This window comes from Otolemur garnettii, unplaced genomic scaffold (assembly GCF_000181295.1).
Source record: "Otolemur garnettii isolate 467f Iridium unplaced genomic scaffold, OtoGar3 scaffold00127, whole genome shotgun sequence".
Classification (NCBI taxonomy): domain Eukaryota; kingdom Metazoa; phylum Chordata; class Mammalia; order Primates; family Galagidae; genus Otolemur; species Otolemur garnettii.
In genome coordinates this window covers 3,092,725-3,116,333 of record NW_003852522.1, presented here as the reverse complement: position 1 = coordinate 3,116,333, position 23,609 = coordinate 3,092,725, and the positions used below count along the sequence as shown (strand labels likewise).

The 23,609-nt window shown below is 48.3% G+C and overlaps 1 protein-coding gene across 1 annotated transcript in view; it reads left to right on the top strand.

Annotated features, from left to right (window-relative positions):
* SMARCA4 (SWI/SNF related, matrix associated, actin dependent regulator of chromatin, subfamily a, member 4) overlaps window positions 1–23,609 on the top strand; it is a 126,870-nt gene that overhangs the window by 11,703 nt on the left and 91,558 nt on the right. Inside the window, exons 2-7 of the mRNA XM_012810135.2 lie at window positions 15,925–16,177; window positions 17,664–17,796; window positions 18,558–18,968; window positions 19,207–19,305; window positions 20,603–20,861; window positions 23,215–23,341. Of these exons, the coding sequence (XP_012665589.1) occupies window positions 15,956–16,177; window positions 17,664–17,796; window positions 18,558–18,968; window positions 19,207–19,305; window positions 20,603–20,861; window positions 23,215–23,341 (1,251 nt within the window). The 5' untranslated portion in view covers window positions 15,925–15,955. The remainder of the gene's footprint in view (window positions 1–15,924; window positions 16,178–17,663; window positions 17,797–18,557; window positions 18,969–19,206; window positions 19,306–20,602; window positions 20,862–23,214; window positions 23,342–23,609) is intronic.

Below are 23,609 nucleotides of genomic sequence, written 5' to 3'. Positions count from 1 at the left end.
GTCTCAAAAAAAAAAAAAAAAATAGAAAACTAGGCTCAACGCCTGTAGTTCAAGTGGTTAAGGCGCCAGCCACTTAGACCAGATCTGGCGAGTTGGAATCCAGACTGGGCCTGCCAAACAACAATGACAATTATAACCAAAAAATAGCTGGGCGTTGTGGCAGGCACCTGTAGTCCCAGCTACTTGGGAGGCTGAGGCAAGAGGATTGCTCAAGCCCAATAGTTTGAGGTTACTAGGATGCCCCAGCACTCTACCCAGGGCACAAACTGAGACTATCTCAAAACAGGCAAACAAATAACAACAAAAAGCCCTGACTTCCTTAACTCTGTGAACTCATTTAGCATGTTAATGAAAACTGATGAAGGAGTCGTGGGGATCCTTGTTTTATAAGCTGGTTGGTCAGAAGTACTAGAGCTCTTGTTGGTATCTAAAGTGGTGACAGTCTTGTGGGACAGAGCTCTTAATGCCAACTTCAGCTGGAATTTAGAGAGATGGAGAATTGCTTAGCATGGTAAAAACTCATACATCTGGTCACGGAGGTATTCTGCACGGTGAGAGTGTAGAAGGACAAAACCCTGCTTTTCTCTGAGTTGCTGTCAGTGGTGATGAGTGAGAATGCAGAGAAACAAAGAGTGATTTCCCCATGTCTCCCTCAGCCACATTAGCCCACTGACTGTGCCCTGAAACGTGCCAAACATAGTTGTACCCCTGGGCTTTTCCACTTGCTGTTCCTTCTGCCTATAGATGACCACATGGAGGTCACCCCAGACCACCTCTGGGATTCAGAAAGTGCCTCCCATCGGTTAATCCTGTGAACTCTTCTTGGTTGTTTTTTCATGGTACTTCCACCCCCTGTGATACTGTGTCATATTTATTTGCATGCTTGTCTCTATTACTCGGTATCTTCTCCTCTAGGCTAGAACTTTGTTTTTCTCTGCCAGATGCACCCAATGTCGGGATCCCTGCTTGGCATAGTCGTTACTCCATCAGTATTTGGTGAGTGATCATCAGTGAGTCCTCTCTTGGGGTGGCTTGTCATGAGTGACAGGTATGGGCCTATGCTCACAATTGGCCTTTGTGAGCCTCTGTTGTAGGGACTTCTTTTTTTTTTTTTTTTTTTAGAGACAGAGTTTCATCTTGTTGCCCTCGATAGAGTGCTGTGTATCACAGCTCACAGCAACCTCCAGCTCTTGGGCTTAGGCAATTCTCTTTCCTGAGCCTCCGAGTAGCTGGGACTATAGGCGCCCGCCACAAAGCCCAGCTATTTTTTGTTGCAGGTTGGCTGGGGCCGGGTTTGAACCCACCGCCCTTGGGATATGGGGCCAGTGCCCTACTCACTGAGCCACAGGCGCCACCCAGGACTTCTTTTTCACATTTTGTCACTTAACTGTGAGCAGGGTTTGAAGACATAGCAGGCAACAACAGACTGTGCCCTGGGCCATGACATCTGCAGTGGGCCTTCAGTGGGCCTTGAGCAGCTTTTTTTTTTTTTTTTGGCAGAGTCTCACTTTGTTACTCTTGGTAGAGTACCGTGGCATCACAGCGCTTGAGCTTAAGCAATTCTCTTACCTTAGCCTCCCAAGTAGCTGAGATTATAGGTGCCTGCCACAATGCCTGGCTATTTTTTTTTGAGACGGGGTCTTGGTCAGCCTGGTCTCAAACCCATGAGTGCAGGGCAATCCATGCTGGTGTCAAAACTCCTGGCTTCAAAGCAATCCTCCTGTGTTGGCCTCCCAAGGTGTTGGATTATAACTGTGAGCCACCATGCTCAGCCCTCGTTCTGTACAAACAAAAAAAATAGAGGCTGTGTTTCACAAGGAGTTATTGGTCAGGGCAGATTTTGGAAACCTACTGCCTTACTTGATATGCTGGGCTACATCATCACACTGGATCATGGTGGCATATTTGAAAAACACCCACTTAATTGATAGGGTAGCTTTTTCCATCTTGCATTGCAGACACTACATCTTGCTGCTGGATTACAGAGAGTTCCCTGAGGGCAGAGAACCATCCTGGTTGTCTTCAGGTTCTTTAGTGCGTTTAGTTGGGTAGGTTCTCTTAAGTGGGCTCAAGTGAATAAAACCGGAAATCCCAATGAATAAAATGTTCTATAATTCCTGGTGTTGAAAATAATACTTGATAACAATTTGGTATGTCTGCCTTGTAGGTAGAACTGAGAAAACATTGTAATTTATCAGGACATGACATTTTAGTTTCTGAAATGTATTATTTTTTAAATGTAGGGCAGGGTTTTGATACTTAATTATATCACAAGGAAGATGCCACAAAACAGCACTGGGGGAGCACAGTCACTCTCAGGGATAAGCCATTTCTGCTTATTTCCTAAGACCACAGATGCCTTGCCTCATGTGTGATTTTCAGGATACAAAAACAAGAGTGCCATGAGCCATCAAATCAGATGGGGAAAGTTTGCTTTCAGGTTGTTAGGGGGTTATGTTCACATGTAATAAATGGACTGGTTTTGCTGAAGCCATTCTGCCCAAGCACCCTGTCATTACTTGACTCTGGCATTGTATCTGCTGCAAATGTGTCTGTGGACAATTTTTCCCAAGCTCATAGAACAAAATAGCAAATATCGTGGGGCCCAACTTAAATGTAATGCTGGTTCTCAGGTGGAAAAAAACCCATAATCTCAGCAAGCAGGTTTCTCAGGGGTCCTATTGTCTGTCAGCAGCTTGCCCTGCCTGGGACGGGTCTCCATAGTCCTTTTTATTCATAAGACAAAAACTAAGTGACATGAAATAAGAGACCAGGTCTCTGGTTCTCAAGTAGTCTGGTTCCACATTTGAGTGTAACAGATGTTTTTATTTTACATGATAAATTTTTTTTTTTTTTTTTTTTTAGACAGAGCCTCAAGCTGTCCCCCTGGGCAGAGTGCCATGGCATTACAGCTCACAGCAACCTCCAACTCCTGGGCTCAAGCGAGTCTCTTGCCTCCGCCTCCCAAGTAGCTGGGACCACAGGCGCCTGCCACAACGCCCGGCTATTTTTTGGTTGCAGCCGTCATTGTTGTTTGGCGGGTCCGGGTTGGGGATTCGAACCCGCCACCTTATGTGTACGTGGCTGGCGCCTTAGCCGGTTGAGCTATAGGCGCCAAGCCTACATGATAAATTTGATCAAGTGTTGAAAATTAATGAAAATAATGTGCCTCTTAGGTTCTTTAGTCTTTCTCTTTTATTTCTACTCAGGCACTTACTTCCTAGGCATCTTTTCTGGGTTTTTATTTCATGGGTGTTTTTCTGATCTAAGTTATTTTTACTTAAAAAGATTTTTTAAAGAATTTGAATATAGGGCCTGTAATCTTAGCACTCTGAGAGGTGAAGGCAGGAGGATCACTTGAGCTCAGGAGTTTGAGAACAGCCTGAGCAAGAGTGAGACCACATGTCTACTTAAAATAGAAAAATTAGCCAGGGGTCATGGTGGGCACCTGTAGTTTCAGCTTTCAGGAGGCTGAGGCAGGATAATTGCTTGAACCCAGGAGTTTGAGGTTGCTATGAACTAGGCTGACACTGTGGCACTCCAGCCTGGGCAGCAGAGCAAGACCCTGTCTCAAAAAAAAAAAAAAATCTGAATATAAAAGTAATAGATACTTAGTGTATCTATTAGACAGAAACAAAAAATACCCGGCATCCATGGTATGGAAAGTTTCCCCAACATGAGGCTGTGTTGATAGCAGTTTGGTCCGGTTTCTTTGGACTGGCTTTTGTGTATGGAGTGATGTGTGTATATTGTTTTTTGTTTGTTTGTTTTTTGGGAAAGTGGGGCTTGGGCCAAACCCACCTTACTTTGAATCATCCTCCATGTCCATGTGTTCAGAGCTATCTTGTTTTTTCCCAAAGGTGCCAAGATTTCTGCAGCATGGATTGTGTAGGGATTCTGATCACTGGGCAGTTGGGGGCTTTTCAGAGAAATTGAGGTGTTGTGGTCATGTCACTTCCATACTCTGGCTCTGGGAACCTGGGAGCCTGTTTTTATCTTGTGGCCTCCTGGAGATTTGACTGTCTTAGTTTTTAGCCTTTAGGTTCTTTTTTTTTTTTTTTTTTTTTTTTTTTGAGACAGAGCCTCAAGCTGTCCCCCTGGGCAGAGTGCCGTGGCATTACAGCTCACAGCAACCTCCAACTCCTGGGCTCAAGCAAGTCTCCTGCCTCCACCTCCCAAGTAGCTGGGACCACAGGTGCCCACCACAACGCCAGGCTATTTTTTTTGGTTGCAGCCGTCATTGTTGTTTTGGCGGGTCCGGGCTGGGGATTCGAACCCGCCACCTTAGGTGTATGTGGCTGGCACCTTAGCCGCTTGAGCTATAGGCGCCAAGCCAGCCTTTAGGTTCTTGTCCTAGAGTAAGTAGTTTCACTTCCTGTCATTCCTTTTGGCCTCCTCCCAGGCTGTGTTCCCTTCTTGTGACTGACCTTGTGCAGGAAGAGGACCTGATCCAAGGGCTGCCCATGCCTGGATTTGGTTCCCCAACATGTGCTAGCTGTTCTCAGCCCTAGGTCCCCTTGTCCTTTGCTTCTCTCTCTCTCTTTTTTTTTTGGCCAGGGCTGGGTTTGAACCTGCCACCTCTGGCATATGGGGCCGGTGCCCTACCCTTTTAGCCACAGGTGCCACCCTCCTTTGCTTTTCTCATCTGCTTTGGTGTGACCTCCTTGTTTGTAAAGGATTTCAGTGCTGCATGAAGTTGGCCTTCAGTGACTTGTCATACAGGGCCTCGCAACCAAATCTAGATAGCACCATGTATCTCACCATGTACCTGAAAGAGGCCTTAGAGATGACCCTAGCACCGATGGCATTTGCTGAAAATGTCAACTTACTAGTTCCTGTATAGATGGGTGAGGGGTGTTTGGTAATGGGGGAAGAAGGGTGGGAGGTGGCTGTTCCCTGGTCGAGCCTGGGGGGCCCTCCTGTGTTGGCATCTCATTAAAGCAAGGTGACACCTGGTCCCACACCCTCCCCAACTCTCAGCGAGGCTGGGCCCAGGTAGGGGCCAGCTGGTCAGGAGCAGTTTGATGAGGGCTAAGAACACAATGTTTGTGACAATGGGAGCCAGGAGGGTAAAGAAGTGTTTACAGTAGCCCAGTTTCATACTTATTGATTGCCTGGATGTGCATGTCACCGTTAACAGTGTGTCCTTGTTTGTGCCTTGCAGCTGTGGTGCACATTAGCCAGCTGCTTCTGCCTTGTGTAGCCTCTGCATATCAGAAGGGGACACCAGTGTGTTGTTCCTCGCCACTGCTGGGCAGGGGCATCCCTGGAGGTTTGTGCTGGGGGGAGGCTAAGTTTATAAAGGAAGCTCTCCAGAATGCTCTGTGACTCAGTTTACTCATCTCTGCAGGTAAAGGAGCCCTTCCTGGGTTTGATGGGAGGACTTGTGTGACGCTCCTAGTACAGACCTGACAAGCACTAAACAATTGCTTGGTAAACCTGGCAGGAGAGGGAAGCAGGGTAGTAGGTACTTCCTAAGTGGAAACATTTTGTATGTGTTAGCTCGCTTAATGCTGCCACCTTTGAGGGGGACATGGGTCTCTGATCTAATCTACAGGGAGGAAACAGAGTGCTAGGGAATTTATCCAGCAAAGCCACAGAGTCCATGTTCGGAGTCCAGGTTCCATGGTACCATGTTCCAGTTAGGGCTTGGTCTTGTGGCCTTAGCTATTCCACTAACCCACTGTGTGGCCTCTGAGGCTCGGAAACACCTCTGTCAGCAAGGCTAGTGATAGTCCCTATCCTACTGTGGCAGTGAGGGCCCAGTGGGTGAATTCAGAGAGTTATCTCCAAGTGGGCCCATGCCCATGCTTCCCCTCTCTGGTTTACCCATAATTTCTTTGTGAGTGACATCTTCACCAGTTGTAAGTCATTAGGAGGCGAAGGCACACAATAATCCATCTGGATTCGGAATTATCCCCTCCTTTCCTATATCTTAATGGCCTTGAATTAGGCAAAAATTTCTTAGGTAAGGCCCCGAAAACATTAACCATCAAAGACTTTTTTTTTTGAGACAGAGTCTCGCTCTGTCACCCTGGATTGGATAAAGTGCTATGACATCATAGCTCACAGCAACCTCAAACTCTTGGGCTCAAGCCATCCTCTTGCCTCAGCTTCTTGGTCTCTTACTCCTGAGCTTAGCTGGTTTACCTGCCTCAATCTTCCAGAGGGCAGGGATTATAGGGGTGAGCCACTATACCTGGCCTATCAAAGAACAAACTTGATAGATTGGCCATCATTAAAATAAAGAACTTCTCTACATCATGTGACTCCATTAAGCATGCAAAGGTATCCCGGTGCAGTGGCTCACACCTATAATCCCAACACTTTGGGAGGCTGAGGTGGGAGGTTTGCTTGAGCCCTGGAGTTTGAGAGTAGCCTGGGCAACATAGCCAGACCCCATCTTTAAAAAAATATAAAATTAGCTGACTGTAGTGGTATGTGCCTATAGTCCCACATATGGGGGAGGCTGAGGCAGGAGAATTGCTCAAGTCCAGTTGTTCCAGGCCACTGCACTCCATCTTGGGCAATAGAGCAAGACTCTGCCTATTAAAAAAAAAAATACTGCCAAGGCAGGTCAGGGACTGGGAGAAGGGAATTGCAATTACATACCCTCCATAAAACATCAGCAGAAAATTACACACTTTATAAAAGTGGATATCTAGGCTCGGTGCCTGTGGCTCAAACGGCTAGGGCGCCAGCCACATACACCTGAGCTGGTGGGTTCAAATCCAGCCTAGGCCCGCCAAACAGCAATGATGGCTGCAACCAAAAAATAGCCAGGTGTTGTGGCAGGCTCCTGTAATCCTAGCTACTTGGGAGGTGGAGGCAGGAGACTCGCTTGGGCCCTGGAGTTGGAGGTTGCTGTGAGCTGTGACGCTATAGCATTCTATGCAGGGTGACAGCTTGAGGCTCTGTCTCAAAAAAAAAAAGTGGATATCTAGAAGGAAGTAAGCATACAGAAAGGTACTTAACACTGTCAGTCATGAGGGAAATGCAAATGAAAACTGTAATAAGATATGATCATACTTTTACCAGAGTAGTTAAAAATTACAAAGACTGACAGCACCAAGTGTTGGTGTGGATGTGGAGCAATAGGAGTGCTTTCTCACTGTTTGGGGGTAGGGCAGGGTGTGTAGACTGTACAACCATTTTGGAAATCTGGCAATATCTCCCAAACCTAAATTTATGCCTCCCTGTGACCATGGGTTCCACTGCTGGACACCCAAGGAAAATGTCTGTGTCCAACAGGTACTGTTTTTTTGTTTTGTTTTGTTTTTTTATAGAGACAGAGTCTCACTTTATCACCCACTGTAGAGCACTTTTATGTCACAGCTCACAGCAACCTCCAACTCCTGGACTTAGGCGGTTCTCTTGCCTTAGCCTCTCAAGTAGCTGGGACTACAGGCGCCTGCCACAATGCCCAGCTATTTTTTTGTTGTGGTTTGTCTGGGGCCGGGTTTGAACCCACCACCCTTGGTGTATGGGGCCAATGCCCTATCCACTGAGCCACAGGCGCTGCCCTATCCGGTACTGTTGTTGATAGCAACTTCATTTTTGCTAGCTAAAACCTGATGTCACAATGACTGTGAAAATGAGAATAGATAGTTGAAAAGAATGTATGATTGTCATATGTAGCAACATGGATGACTCTCCCAGATAAAAGCAAAATGATCCTGTATAATCTCTTTTTAGCTGAAGTTTAGTTACAAGTGAAACTAATCTACAGTGATAGTCAAAATGATGGTTTCCCTGGGATGATGATACTGGGCAGGACCTAAGGGCACCTTCTAAAGTATTAGAAGTGCTATGTCCTGTCTGTTCTAGGATTCTGCAAGCTGTTGACCTACAGTTTTGTGACCAGGACACCTACAACTCAGTGAAAGTAAATAAAATCCAATGCTGCTTTCCTTGATACTAGACTGAAGACCACAGAGCTGCTCCCTGTTCTCTGCTATGATGCTTTAGGTCAACTAGTTCTTGTAAGCACAGATGGCAGCAGCTTGTGTATGTGCTAGAAGTGCTCAGGGTGGTTTTGCATAGTATCTGCACCACAACTTGTTACTGTAATTCTGGCAAGGGAGCTTTTAGGCCCAAAATGAGCTTGCTGACAGTAGCCCAGCATACTTTCCCACTTCACTATTGCCTTAGCTGCAGGAGCAAATAACTTTTTTTTTTTTTTTTTTGAGACAGCGTCTCACTTCGTCACCCTAGGTAGAGTGCTGTGGTGTCACAGTTCACAGCAACCTCAAACTCTTGTGCTTAAGTGATTCTCTTGCCTCAGCCTACTGAGTATCTGGTGCCTCCTACAACGCCAGGCTGTTTTTAGAGATGAGGTCTCACCATGGCTCAGGCTGGTCCTGTGAGCTCAGGCAATCCACCAGCCTTGGCCTCCCAGAGTGCTAGGATTATAGGCGTAAGCCACCATGCCCAGCCCTAGCAGATATCATTTTTAAGTCTCTTATGGCCGGGGTACGGTGGCTCATGCCTATAGTCCTAGCACTCTGGGAGCCTGAGGTGTGAGGATCACTTGAGCCTAGGAGTTCAACACCAGCCTGAATAAGATCAAGACCCTATCTTTACAAAAAATAGAAAAATTAATAGCCAGACATCATGGTGGCACCTGTAGTCCCAGCTCCTTGGGACTGAGGCAAGAGAATTGCTTAAGCCCAAGAGTTTGAGGTTGCTGTGAGTTGTGACGCTACAGCACTGTACCCAGGGCAACATAGTGAGACTCTTGTCTCAAAAAAAATAAATAAATAAAAAAAGAGAGAGAGAGAGAAAAAAATAGAAAAATTAGCTAGGTGTGGTAACACAAGCCTGAAGTTCCCAGCTACTCAGGAGAGTGAGGCAAGAGAATTGCTTGAGCCCAGGAGTTTGACGTTTCAGTGACTAGGCTGATGCCACTGCACTCCAGACCAGGGAGGGGATTGAAAAAAAAAGCCTCTCATAAAACCCTGTGCTTCTCAAAAGCAGAGTTACCACATTCAGGGGCAAAATCTTTTTTTTTTTTTTTTTTTTTTGAGACAGAGCCTCAAGCTGTCCCCCTGGGTAGAGTGCCGTGGCATTACAGCTCACAGCAACCTCCAACTCCTGGGCTCAAGCGAGTCTCCTGCCTCCGCCTCCCAAGTAGCTGGGACCACAGGCGCCCGCCACAACGCCCGGCCATTTTTTGGTTGCAGCCGTCATTGTTGTTTGGCGGGTCCGGGCTGGGGATTCGAACCCGCCACCTTAGGTGTACGTGGCTGGCGCCTTAGCCGGTTGAGCTATAGGCGCCGAGCCTGCAAAATCTTTTTTGAGGTAGCATCTTCAGTGAGCTTGTGTGTGTCATTGACAAAGTCAGTGCTGCTGTGAGTTGAAGCTTTTCTGGAGGAGGTGACAGCATCCTATGTGCTGATGAGAAGAACTTCCACCTTTAAGAGTAAAGTACAGGGCTCGGCGCTTGTGGTTCAAGCGGCTAAGGCGCCAGCCACATACACCTAAGGTGGTGGGTTCGAATCCCCAGCCCAGGCCCACCAAACAACAATGATGGCTGCAACTAAAAAATCGCTGGGCGTTGTGGCGGGGCGCCTGTGGTCCCAGCTACTTGGGAGGCTGAGGCAGGAGATTTGCTTGAGCCCAGGAGTTGGAGGTTGCTGTGTGCATGATGCCATGGCACTCTACCCAGGGGGATAGCTTGAAGCTCCGTCTCAAAAAAAAAAAAAAAAAAAAAAAAAAGAGTAAAGTACAGTGAGCAGAGCTATAATTTCAGATTCACTGCCTGTGTGTGCTCACTGGCTTGTCCACCATCAGAGAGGGAAAACATGATTTGTCCCAGAGGGCCTGGATGATATTTTGCTGTCAGTTTCAGTTCACTGGATTTAGAATGAAGCCTTACATGTGAGGAAGAAGCTATCAGCAACAAATGATGCAGTGTCTGTAAAGTATGTGGCTCGCTTATCCTTTTTCCTAACTTATTGTAGCTCTGGGGGACTAGAGAGCGACCTTGAGGGGAACATACAACCCAGAGGGGAGTGCCAAGTACCTGGTATCCTCCACCTTGTCCTGGCCATCTATCTCACCAGTGCTCCACTTCCTGCTTGTAGTGTGTGGCTGCAGATGCATCCTCCTTGTGGACAATCCCACAGGTTAGACTCTAGAATCAGCATCTTAGTAAAATTATCAGGGGGCACAGACTGTTGTTACAGGGCAGAGGCTGGGTGGCCTCTCAAAATCCACCAGGTCCTCTTTGTGGAGCAAAAAGTGTGACTATTCACACAGAGCAGAATTAGGCCAGACTTTGAATGAATTTGCCTCTTATGTATTAGCTCACTGCAACTTCAGATTCTTGTGATCAAGCCTCAGCCTCCCCAGTAGCTGGGACTGTAGATATGTGCCACCATGCCTGGCTGATTTTTCTATTTTTTTGTAGAGACGAGGTCTCGCCATGTTATTCAGGCTGATCTCAAACTCTTGGCTTCAAGGGATCCTCCCGCCTTGACCTCCCAAATTGCTGGTATTACAGGTGTGAATAACTGTGCCTGGCTTTTCAAATAAACTATTTAAAGCACTTAGTTTTCCCTGAGCTCTTTGGGTTTTTGATTTGTGGGGAAGGGATTGGTTCGCTGAAGACAGGAGACATGAACTCTTGAGTACCTTTGTTAGGTTTAATAAAGCACTGATACCCAAGGCTCCTTGAACTTTGGAGGTAATCAGGGCCAGGGTGGGAGGGACATTTTTTCATTGTAGCTTGTTCAGGTTTGTTCACACCAGGGTCTGTCATTTCCAGATAGGCTGGAATGCCAGCCACTGGCTCCTGCCCTGCTGAGTTATCTGGTTCTCTCTCTGATCAGCCATCAGCCTGGAATGAAGTATTAATAGTAGTTTTCGGGGTCTAGTATCTACGAAATGCCCCTACATTTCTTTTCTTTTCTTTTTTTTTTTTTTGAGACAGAGCCTCAAGCTGTCGCCCTGGGTAGAGTGCAATACAGGCTGTGGCACTCTACTACAGGCACCGCCCATGTCACAGCTCATAGCAACCACCAACTCCTGGGCTCAAGTGATTCTCCTACCTCCCCCTCCCAAGTAGCTGGGATTATAGGTGCCTGCCACAATGCCTGGCTATTTTTTGGTTGCACCTGTCATTGTTGTTTAGTGGGCCCCAGGCTGGATTCGAACCTGCCAGCTCAGGTGTATGTGGCTGGGTGCCTTAGCTGCTTGAGCCACAGGCACCAAGCCAAAAATGCCCCTACTTTTCAAATTAAAAAAAAAATATTTTTTCTTTATTCTTTTTTTTTTTTTTTTTGGAGACAGAGTCTCATTTTGTTGCCCTCGGTAGAGTGCGGTGGTGTCACAGCTCACAGCAACCTTCAGCTCTTGGGCTTAGGTGATTCTCCTGCCTCAGCCTCCTGAGTAGCTGGGACTATAGGCACCTGCCACAATGCCCGGCTATTTTTTGTTGGAGTTTTGGCTGGGGCTGGGTTCGTACCCACTACCCTCAGTATATGGGACCAGTGTCATACTCACTGAGCCACAGGCACCACCTAAAAAATATTTTTTCTAAAAGGATCAGATATGCCTCCTTCCTGTAGAATTTATCCTTACAACCAAAAGTACACAGGGAAGTTTAGGGGCAAAGGGATTCATTTCAAAAGGCAACAGAAACAAATCTCAGATTTGTGACATGCCCAATAAGAGAGGGGCTATTAAAAAATACAGGGCACATTGGGGTCAGGAAGCACAGTGGAGCCATTATGTGTCAAAGACTACTAAATGATAAAAACAGGCATAGTAAGATTATATGAAGGAATGCTTGCCTAGGGTGTGCTGAGAAATTCCATGGAATGTGCATCTTTCTACATGTAGTATAATCTAGAATGGAGGTGGGGTCCCAGCTGCTTCACCAGGGCTCTCTGCCCTGCAAGGCTGGGCACCTGGCCAGGCCACCCTGCTCCATTCTGAGGGCCTTGGGAGCCTTCTAGCCTTTTCTCCCATAGACCTCTCACCCTGCTGGGAGGGGATGAGAGACCAAAGTTTCTTCTTGCCCTCTGCATAGGTGGTAAGTGCTTAGCCTCTATGACTGATGGGGTTTGGATGATTTTTTTTTTTTGATTTTTTTTTTTTTTTGAGGCAGAGTCTCACTTTATTGCCCTCGATAGGGTTCCGTGGCATCACAGCTCACAGCAACCTCCAGCTCCTGGGCTTAGGCAATTCTCTTGCCTCAGCCTCCTGAGTGGCTGGAACTACAGACACCCACCACAATGTCTGGCTATTTTTTTTTGTTGTTGTTGTTTTGAGATAGAGTTTCACTTATTAACCCTCAGTAGAGTGCTGTGGTGTCACAGCTTACAGCAACTTCCAACTCCTTGGACTTAGTTGATTCTCTTGCCTCAGCCTCCCAAGTAGCTGGGACTACAAGCGCCCAATACAATGCCTGGCTAATTTTTTTGTTGTTGTAGTTTGGCTGGAGCTGGGTTTGAACCTACCACCCTCGGTATATTGGGCTGGTGTTGTACTCACTGAGCCACAGGCACCACCCATGTCTGACTATTTTTTTGTTACAGTTTGGCTGGGGCCAGGTTCGAACCCACCATCCTTGGTACATGGGGCTGGCGCCCTACTCAGTGAGCCACAGGCGCTACCCTGGGGTTTTGATGATTTTAAGTTGCTGTATTCTTTTTGTGTTTTCTAGATATCAGCAGTGAAGGCATATCACTTCATGATCAGGAGAGGTTATTAAAGAGAATTTCATCTAAGGCCAGTTCTAGTCCATTTGGGCTGCTGTAACAAATTACCTTTGACTGGTGGCTTATAAACAATGTTCATTTTTTCCTTGAGTTCTGGAGTCTGGGGAGTCCCAAGATCGGGGTACTAGTAGTGTCCTTGTGGGTCTGCTTCTCTGTAGACAGCATCTTTTCTTGTGTCTTTCTGTGGAAAAAGGGTGAGGGTCTTGGGCATTAATCCCATTCATTAAGGCCACCCAGTCATCTCCCAAAGGCCCTGCCTCCTAATTTCATGATGTTGGGAATTAGGTGGGTTTTTTTTGCAGTCTTTGGCTGGGGCTGGGTTTGAACCCACCACCTCTGGCATATTGGGCCGTTGCCCTACTCCTTTGAGCCGCAGGCACTACCCAGGAATTAGGTTTTTAACACATTAATTTTTTTCTTTTTGAGACAGGGTCTCACTCTGTTTGCTCAAGTTAGAGTGCTATGGCATCATAGCTCACAGCAGCCTCCAACTCCTGGCCTCAAGTGATCCTCCTGCCTCCGCCTCCTGAGTAGCTAGGACTACAGGAACACACCACCACACCTGGCTAATTTTTTTTTTTGGTCGAGTGGGGGACAGAGTCTTTGTCGCCCTTGGTAGAGTGCCATGGCCTCATAGCTCTCAGCAACTTCAGATTCTTGGGCTCAAGTGATTCTCTTGCCTCAGCCTCCTGAGTAGCTGGGACTATAGGTGCCTACCATAATACTTGGCTATGTTTAGAGATGGGCTGTGGCTCTGGCTCAGGCTGGTCTTGAGCTTCTGAGCTCAAGCAATCCACCTGCCTATGCCTCCCAGAGTGCTAGGATTACAGGTGTGAGTCACCAAGCCTGACCCAATTTTTCTATATTTTATAGAGACAGATCTTACTCTGGCTCAGGCTGGTCTTAAACTTCTGAGCTCAAGTGATTCTTTTGCCTCAGCTAAGGTTACAGGTGTAAGCCATCATACCTGGCTTTACTGTGAATTTTAGGGGAGGAGGGACACAAACATTCATAACCATAGCAGACCATATAACTATCCATGTACTATAGAACAAGGGTAACCTAAAATGCGAACACTTAACCATAGAAAGCATTTGTAAAACCTATCAGTCCATGGACTTATGGCAAGTATAATTTACTAACATTATTTTTATTTATATATATATTTATAGTTTATTTATTTATTTTTTTTGTGGAGACAGAGTCTTACTTTATTACCCTTAGTAGAGTGCTGAGGCATCACACAGCTCACAGCAACATCCAACTCCCAGGCTTAGGTGATTCTCTTACCTTAGCCTCCTGAGTAGCTAGGACTACAGGCACCTGCCACAATGCCAGGCTATTTTTTTGTTGCAGTTTGGCTGGGGCCGGAGCACTACCCACTAAGCCACAGGCGCTTCCCCATAATTATGTATTTTTTAAGCTAATTTTCTTTCTTTCTTTCTTTCTTTTTTGAGACAGAGCCTCAAGCTGTTGCCCTGGGTAAAGTGCTGTGGCATCACAGCTCACAGCAACCTCCAACTCCTGGGCTCAAGTGAGTCTCCTGCCTCCACCTCTCAAGTAGCTGGGATTATAGGCGCCCGCCACAATGCCTGGCTGTTTTTTGGTTGCAACCGTCATTGTTTGGCGGGCCCAGACTGGATTCGAACTCACCAGCTCAGGTGTACGTGGCTGGCGCCTTAGCCACTTGAGCCACAGGCGCCGAGCCAGCTAATTTTTTTAATTTATTTTCTTTTACCTCTACCATAGTGCATGCCGAAAAATTAAGCCAATTTTTGGATATTAGAAGTTCTGGGTCATAGTTCTGGGTATCAGTTTTTTACTTTGTAGCAATATTCATCAAACATTAGATATTTCAGTATCCTTGTTGAAGTATTTGAGATACCAGAGTACCATTGTTTGTGTCATATTTTTCTTTAAATCATGTTACTTTTTAAATTTAAATATAGCTTGGTGCCCGTAGGACAGTGGTTAGGGCACTGGCCTCATACACTTGGGCTGGTGGGTTTGAACCTGGCCCAGTCCTGCTAAACCACAATGGCAATTACAACAATAACAACAAAAAAAATAGGCTGGAGTTGTGGCGGGTGCCTGTAGTCTGAGCTACATGGGAGGCTGAGGTAAGAGAATCACTTAAGCCCAACAGTTTGAGGTTGCTGTGAGCTGTGACGCCATAGAACTCTACCAAGGGGTGACATAGTGAGACTGTCTCAAAAAAATAAAATAAAAAATAAATCCCTTTATTTTATTTTGTTTTGTTTTACCTTTTTTTAAAAAAATAGAAATGGACTCTCACTGTATTGTTCATTCTGGTCTCAAACTCCTGGATTTAAGTGATCCTCCCACCTCAGTCTCTCCAAGAGTTGGATTTACAGGTGTGAACTACTGTGCCTGGCCTGGTTTATTTATTTTAAAAGGAAACTTGGGTTTCACTGCCTTCAATGGAAAACCAGTGTCACTTGACATAAATGTTTATAATTATTGTATTTATGGAGTTCCCAATGCCTGGCTAATTTTGTTTTCTTTCCCATTTTTAGTAGAGATGAGGTCTTGTTCTTGTTCAGACTGGTCTTGAACTCTTGATCTCAAGCAATCTAACCACCTTGGCCTCCCAGAATGGTAGGATTACAGGTGTGAGCTACCATGCCTGGCTTCCATTTTTGTTTTTGTATTTTGAGACAGAGTCTGTGTGTCACCTGGGCTAGAGTGCTGTGGTATCCGTCTAGCTCACATCAAACTGAAACTTCTGGGCTCAAGTGATCCTCCTGCCTTAGCCTCCCAGAGTGCTGGGATTATAGGCTTGAGCCCCTGTACCCTGCCTGCTCTCCCTTTTTGATAGACAAGAAGATCAGCATATATTGGAGGGATGCAAAGGGTAGACTGGCACCTACCTGAGATGCCTTCTTTGTTGTGATCAGAAAGATGACAAGAGAAGTTAAAGGCCCTGGTAAGGCAGTGTCACCTGTTTTATCTTTGTTGCCCCCTTCTGTATGGACTCTGATCTGCTTTCGCATGCCTGTGATGGATTATTTCCTCTGAGAACAATCACAGAGAAAAGATTTGGGTGGCAGTGGTCAAAGGCCCTAACTCCTGGTTGGTGGAGTCATGAATTTGATGTGACTGTGTGGTCTTCCTTTGCTGTCTCTGAGGTGCCTGGCTATTGGCCACAAGGCCCAGACTGACCAGGACTTCCTTTCAGCAGGAGACCACTGTCCACAGCTCCTGTGAAGATGTCCACTCCAGACCCACCCCTGGGCGGAACTCCTCGGCCAGGACCTTCCCCGGGCCCAGGTCCCTCACCTGGAGCCATGCTGGGCCCTAGCCCAGGTCCCTCACCAGGCTCTGCCCACAGCATGATGGGGCCCAGCCCTGGGCCACCCTCAGCAGGACACCCTATCCCATCCCAGGGGCCTGGAGGGTACCCTCAGGACAACATGCACCAAATGCACAAGGTAGGGAGCCCTATGCCCCTGCATCTATGTCTCTTGCTGTGGGCCAGGTTCCTTGCTGCCCTCATCCCTGCCCCATTATTGGTAGCCTCTGGACCAAGAGCCAGAGAGGAAAGCCCTTTAGACAGACGTGACCTGGTTTGGTGCAGACCCCAATTCCAGGGCCCACTGCTATGAACACAGAGGTCAGGCATGGAGGACCCCTAGCCCACTGTAGTTACATAATCTACTCCTGAGCCAGGAGTAGTGAGTAATACATCCTGGCCTCTACAGCCAGCCACCAGCCATCCTAATCTGTCCCTCACTTGATCTGCATGGGAAATTTGAGGACATGGATCTGAACTTTTCTTTCATCAATGAAGAAAAATGTTCAAGCCCCTAAAAGAAGGCTGAATGTGGGCGGCACCTGTGGCCAGGGGATAGGCTGCTGGCCCCATATACTGAAGGTGGCGGGTTCGAACCTGGCTTCGGCCAAACAGCAACAAAAAATAGCTGGGCACTGGGGCAGGTGCCTGTAGTCCCAGCTACTCGGGAGGCTGAGGCAAGAAAATTGCCTAAGCCCAGGAGTTGGAGGTTGCTGTGAGCTGTGATGCCACGGCCCTATACTGACAGCGATAAAGTTAGACTCTCTCTTAAAAAAAAGAAAAAAGAAGACTGAATGCATATGGCCTCCTTTATGTCCAGCTCACCTTTGTAGCTCACGGGGTGCTCCAGGGCCCTGGGGGACTGTGGTCTGGAGGCCAGGGGCTGCTTGGACTAAGAGCTAGAACAGGCCACATTGATTTATAGTCTCCCAGGAAGAGGGTCCTTGATCCTCAGATTTGTGGTCATTCTCCTGGTAAGGCTGAGCAGGGAGTCTAGGGTTCCTGCTACACCTGTTCTCTGACAAGGAGCTGTCATGTGTGTCCTTTACTTGTGGGATTTTGGCTGTCCTTTGACGTGTGCTCCTTCCTCCCAGGTTTCTGGTCCAGCTGTGCCTCTGTCTTTGGACCAGTGTCTACTGGGTGGTCACCTTCCACTGGGTGGCATTTATTTATTTTTTTTAGAGACAGAGTCTCACTTTGTCGCCTTCAGTAGAGTACTGTGGCATCACAGCTCACAGCAACCTCCAGCTCTTGGGCTTAGGCAATCCTCTTGCCTCTGCCTCCTGAGTAGCTGAGACTACAGGAACTTGCTACAACGCCCAGCTATTTTTTGTTGCAGTTTGGGTGGGTTTGAACCTGCCACTGTCAGTATATGGGGCCAGTGCCTACTCACTGAGCCACAGGCACTGCTCAAGGGTGGCATTTATTTCATGCATATGCCTTGACATTTAAGTAGGTGTGAGGGCCATGCCTTGGAACCTAGCTACATGGTCATGTTGGTGATTTAGTAGTTGCTTTGGGGTGGGTGGGTGTTCTTAGTGACATCGAACTTCTTCAGCAGTGTTTTGCTGTGCTGCCTCCTCTTCCTACTTGTTGACTCTGCCTTGCCCTTGTCTCTGCCCTAGCCATTGGAGTCGATGCACGAGAAGGGCATGCCGGATGACCCACGCTACAATCAGATGAAAGGCATGGGCATGAGGTCTGGGGGCCACGCAGGCATGGGGCCCCCACCCAGCCCCATGGACCAGCACTCCCAAGGTACAGTTTTGTCTCCCTTCTTGACTTGTGTCTGCCGTACCCTGAGGGTCCTAGGACTGTTTTCCTCTTCGGACCTCCCACAGATTGATTCAGGGAGGACCTAGGACATTTGGGCCAAGTGGGCAGCTGCACCACAGAGAGCTGTCTCTGCTGAGTTTGGTGTGTGCTCTTTTCTGACCCTTTTCGCTTAGGCAGCCCAAGAAGAGTGAACATAGACCAGGTTTGGTAGGGTGGGGTCTGCAGGCCAGGAGCCCTGGTGTCCCCTGGAGTTGACTAGAAATATACATTCCTGGGACCCGAAACTGCCTTAACAAGCATAGCCCTGCATGTGTCTCTTCTGTACAGATAGTTGAGAAGTGTGGGGTAGATGAGTTGCCAGGCCCTTCCTGTCACCAGGGCCAGGAAGTGCAAGAGCTTCATAGGGAGTGGAAATGAGTGGGTTAAGCTTGCCCTACTTGAGGACGTGCATGCTGCTTGTGTGTAGGGAGGAGGGCCGGCCTGGAGGGAACCGGGATTTCATGTATTGACACTCAGCATTAACCTGTGGCACCTTACTGAGATGTGGGCAGCACCAGCCAGATGGACCCTACAAGCCACCAAGGCGACCTGAGTGTGTGCCCTCTGAGTTCTTCTTATTTGACTCTCGAGAGTGAAGTCAGGGTAGAGCTAGTGTAAGTATATCAGGAAAGGTTACCATCTCTCTCTTCAAAATCACAGATGTGTGCTGTTGATTTGACCAATGGGCTGGCCTTTCTCTGCAGGTTACCCCTCACCCCTAGGTGGCTCTGAGCATGCCTCTAGTCCAGTTCCAGCCAGCGGCCCGTCCTCGGGCCCCCAGATGTCATCTGGGCCAGGAGGAGCGCCATTGGATGGCACCGACCCCCAGGCCTTGGGGCAGCAAAACCGGGGCCCGACCCCATTTAACCAGAACCAGCTGCACCAGCTCAGAGCTCAGATCATGGCCTACAAGATGCTGGCCAGGGGGCAGCCACTCCCTGACCACCTGCAGATGGCCGTGCAAGGAAAGCGGCCGATGCCCGGGATGCAGCAGCAGATGCCAGCGCTACCTCCACCCTCAGTGTCCACCACGGGACCTGGCCCTGGCCCTGGCCCCGGCCCGGGCCCCGGCCCTGGCCCAGGACCAGCACCTCCAAATTATAGCAGGCCTCATGGTAAGTTCTGCTTGCCCATGTCCCCTCTGTGGGATTGCATGGGGCTTGCCCAGCACTTTAGCTGCCCAGGGAGGCAGATTGTGGTCCTGATAAATGCTGTTTCTCCAGCTCTTCTCTACACCCTAGAGCCATACCCAGGAGTCTGTCGATGAGTTTGTGTCCCCTAGAGCTGGGGCTGCCCATGGGCAGGTGCAGGTATAAACACAGCATGCATTTTATTCTTTCTCCCTGTTGGTAGGCATCGGAGGGCCCAACATGCCTCCCCCTGGACCCTCAGGCGTACCCCCCGGGATGCCAGGTCAGCCCCCGGGAGGGCCTCCCAAGCCCTGGCCTGAAGGTAAGTCCCTTTCCCTCTCAGTCTTGCATCTGTGCTGTGACTCCTCATTGTGATTTGGGCTGTGTAGTCTTTGAGAAGAGCCCACTCAAGAGAAAGGAACAGTCAACTGAATCAAAGCCTGTACTTTTCCTGTGGTCCTCTTTTGGTCTTTCCTGTCCCTGGTAGTTCACAGGGCTCCTCAGATGGCCTTCACTCAGTCCCTGGCCCTCTGTAAATGTATTTGTTCAGTGTTTCAGGATCCTGTCTGGGTCCAGGCCATGGATGAAGGGACTCATTTTTGCCTTCTTGGAGCCTGTGATTTAGCGATGGGTATTGGAGAGTGAGTTGCTTCAGTTGGAACTGTAGGAGAAGAGGACAGGAAAATATGCCCTGTGGACCCCAGCACAGGAGGACAAAGCCCAGGGTCAGCATGGGGATGAGCATCTCCTTGAGGCGGGTGACTTGGCTCAGTGGAGAGAGTGGGTGGTGGGCCCGAGACTGAGATTTCCAGCAGGTACAAGCCCTGAGGCAGAAGACCCCTGAATGAGATAGTGTGGCAGGCGCCTGAGATGTGGGAGGGGAGGAGTTTGTCTACAGGACATAGAGGATCCTTGTAGGGTTTTCTTTTTCTTTTTTTCTTTTTTTTACCCTGGGTAGAGTGCCGTGGAGTCATAGCTTGCAGCAACCTCAAACTACTAGGCTCAAGTGATCTTCTTGTCTCAGCCTCCCAAGTAGCTGGGACTACAGGTGCCTGCCACAAGGCTCAGCTTGTTTTATTTTTAGTAGAGATGGGGTCTTGCTCTTTCTCAGGCTGGTCTCCAACTTCTGAGCTCAAGTGGTCTTGCACCTCGGCCTTCTAGAGTCCTAGGATTACAGGCATGAGCCACTGCACCTGGTTTCTTTTTTTTTTTTTTTTAAGAGACAGAGTCTCACTTTATTGCCCTTGGTAGAGTGCCGTGGCATCACAGCTCACAGCAACCTCCAACTCATGGGCTCATGGGCTTAGGCGATTTTTTTGCCTCAGCTTCCTGAGTAGCTGGGACTACAGGCGCCAGCTACACCACCTAGCCGTTTTTTTGGTTGCAGTTTGTCTGGGGCCAGGTTTGAACCTGCCACCCTCGGTATATGGAGCAGGCACCCTTTTTGGTTGCAGTTTGTCTGGGGCCAGGTTTGAACCTGCCACCCTCGGTATATGGAGCAGGCACCCTTACCCACTGAGCCACAGGCGCCGCCCTGCACCTGGGTTTCTGAAGTGTTTCATTTCCACCCTGGAATGGGCCTCAGTGCAACACAGGCCCTCCCTCTTGCCTCCCACCAGGACCCATGGCAAATGCAGCTGCCCCTACCAGCACCCCTCAGAAGCTGATCCCCCCGCAGCCCACGGGTCGCCCTTCACCTGCTCCCCCTGCTGTCCCGCCTGCTGCCTCACCCGTGATGCCACCCCAGACACAGTCTCCAGGGCAGCCGGCCCAGCCCGCCCCCATGGTGCCACTGCACCAGAAGCAGAGTCGAATCACCCCCATCCAGAAGCCACGGGGCCTTGACCCTGTAGAGATCCTTCAAGAGCGGGAGTACAGGTGAGGGAACCCCTGTCCAGCTCCACTTGGAAGTCTCCATCCTCTGCCTGGGTTTGCTGTGCACCTGGTGGGAGAAATTCTGTGAATTAAGATGATGCCATGGTAAATACACTTGTAGAGCTCTGATTACACACACCTTTGTGCACATGTCAACTCTTGAAAGTGTCACTGTTGGGTTCCAGGGGTTGTACACTGGGAAATTTCGTAGATTCTGTAAAACTGTCCTCTGTAGAGATTGAAGGGATATGGGTTGGAATGAAAGTGCCCATATTCATAGAAATGGAGGGCGCTCTCCAACCTTGGGTTTATCAGCATTCAAAAAAACAATCTAGCAAGCTTTGTTGTAATTCCTATCCAACGTTGGTGGCTGCCATTGCCAAGGTACTGTGAGATGCATGATACATAGTAGGTCCTTACCACTCTACCCCCACTCAACTGTGGGGTCCCCCAGAGTTTGCTCCCTTTTAATAATAAGTGCAATATACACTTCCCCCTTTTAATTTCTCTCTCTCTTGCCCCCCCCCCTTTTTTTTTGAGACAGTCTCATTCTGTCACCCAGGGTAGAGTGCTATGGTGTCATAGCTCACAACAATCTCAAACTCTTAGTCTCAAGCCATCTTCTTGCCTCAGCCTCCCCAGTAGCTGGGACTATAGGCTCCCACCACAAGGCCCAGCTAATTTTTCTATTTTTAGTAGAGATGGGGTCTCGCTCTTGCTCATGCTGCTTTCGAACTCCCACCCTCCTTGGCCTCCCAAAGTGCTAGTATTGGAGGGGTGAGCCACCTCACCTGGTCCCCTTCTAATTTCTCATTGTGTTTGGAATTTTGCATTCAGGTCCCCCCTCTCTTGGTAAGCAGACATAAGCTCCATGGGGGTAGCACTTTTGTATCCGTGAATGCATCTGTGAATCTCTGCTGAATGACTGTTTCCAAAGTGTGTCTGTAGCTGTGACATGCCCTGGAGCTCTCACCTCTTTCCCCTGATTTCCACACCTTCCTCTGCCTGGCCTTTCCACATGTCCTTGAATTTCTTACTTTCTCCTTTTGTCTCTGTTCCATGTACCCACCATCCACTTTGGTTGGGCACGAAACCTACAGCCCCTTTGAGAAGCCTCTCAGCTCCTCTCCTCCTGTCCCTGGAAACTGAGCCCCCCCCCCCATCCCAGTTGCCACTGCCACCTAGTCTCTACCTCCCTCCTCATCTTTGCTCCCACCTTTGCTTGTGTGGTCTATTTCCCATAGGGCAGTCTTGAAGTCTCTTCTTAGAATTAACTTACATCAGATCTATTCCTGGGTTATAAACCTGCCTTTATTTTCCCATTATCTGCAACATAAATGTTTCTTTATGTTCAGCCTTGCTCAACACTTTGTCCTAACCTATCTCACTTGTTTCTGTTTAATAAAGTAGGCTCATCCTTGCCTCAGGACCTTTGCACAAGCTATGTGTGACTCCTTCTTGTCATTCAGGCCTCATTGCTGAGTTACCTTTTCCTGTCACCTCCAGTCCCTTCCTTAAAACACTTACTATTACTCTCTGGAATTACAGTAGCTATTTAATTTTTTTTTTGGAAGTATGATCTTGCTCTCACCCCAAGTACCTGGGACTATAGGTGTGTGCCACAAAACCCAGCTGATTTTTTCTACTTTATGTAGAGACGGGATCTTGTTCTTGCTCAGGATGGTCTTGCTCTCCTGGCTCAAGCAATGCTCTTGCCTTGGCTTCCCGGTATACTAGGATTATAGGCATGAGCCATTGTGCCCAGCTTGATATTTAATTTTTTACTACCTTCCTGGCCTGTCTTCCTAATGAGTTTGAGAGCTCCATGAGAGTGACAGACAGCCTTGCTAGTCTTGTTCAGTGCTGAGGCCCCACACCTGAAATGGTTTCTGGCATATAGTAGGTTCTCAGTAAGTATATGTGGAAAGACTGAGCAGGGAGGTTTTCCCATGTAACTTTGAGACTGGAGGCTTACTCTGAGGAGCAAGGGCTAAGCAGATTCTGCCACATGTCTCATCTCTGCCAGGGCTGGGATAGGAACCCTTCATCTGCCTGATACTGGGGGCCACTCACTTCGCTGAAGTGTCATGAGCCAGCCATGGCTTTTCAGGAAATTTTTTCTGTTGTGTTCCCAGTGCCTAGTCCTAAGGAATGTGGTTCTCCAGCTGCTTCTCTCTCTGTTCTGCATTGTGTCTGGAATCCTCTTTTGGGGCATCTCCTGTCTTCTGAACAGTGATACCCTCCCTCAAAGGAAGGATTCATTCTTCTGCAGTTCTAGCTTAAAACCCAGGACCTGGTGGGCTCTGTGCATGCAGACCAGCTCTCTCTACACCCATTTCTCTATCTTTGTACCTAGGCTGCAGGCTCGCATTGCACACCGAATTCAGGAACTTGAAAACCTTCCTGGGTCCCTGGCTGGGGATTTGCGAACCAAAGCAACCATTGAGCTCAAGGCCCTCAGGCTGCTGAACTTCCAGAGGCAGGTAGGCTCAGGCACATGGGTGTGTTTAGGAAAAGTGCCCTTCCTGCCGGTGCTGGGGCTTAGATTCCAAGACCTGTTTGCTGGGCCATTACTAACTTAACGTACCTGGGTCGTGAAAAGTGGCTGAGTCTATCTACAAACCTATGTTCACTACCCCTTCCTTCCTGTCACATCCTGCACAGGGGTGGGATGCGGACTGTTTACATGTTGAATAGTGTGTGGGGGGGTTTTTGTTTGTTTTTTGTTTTTTTTTTTTTGAGACAGAGCCT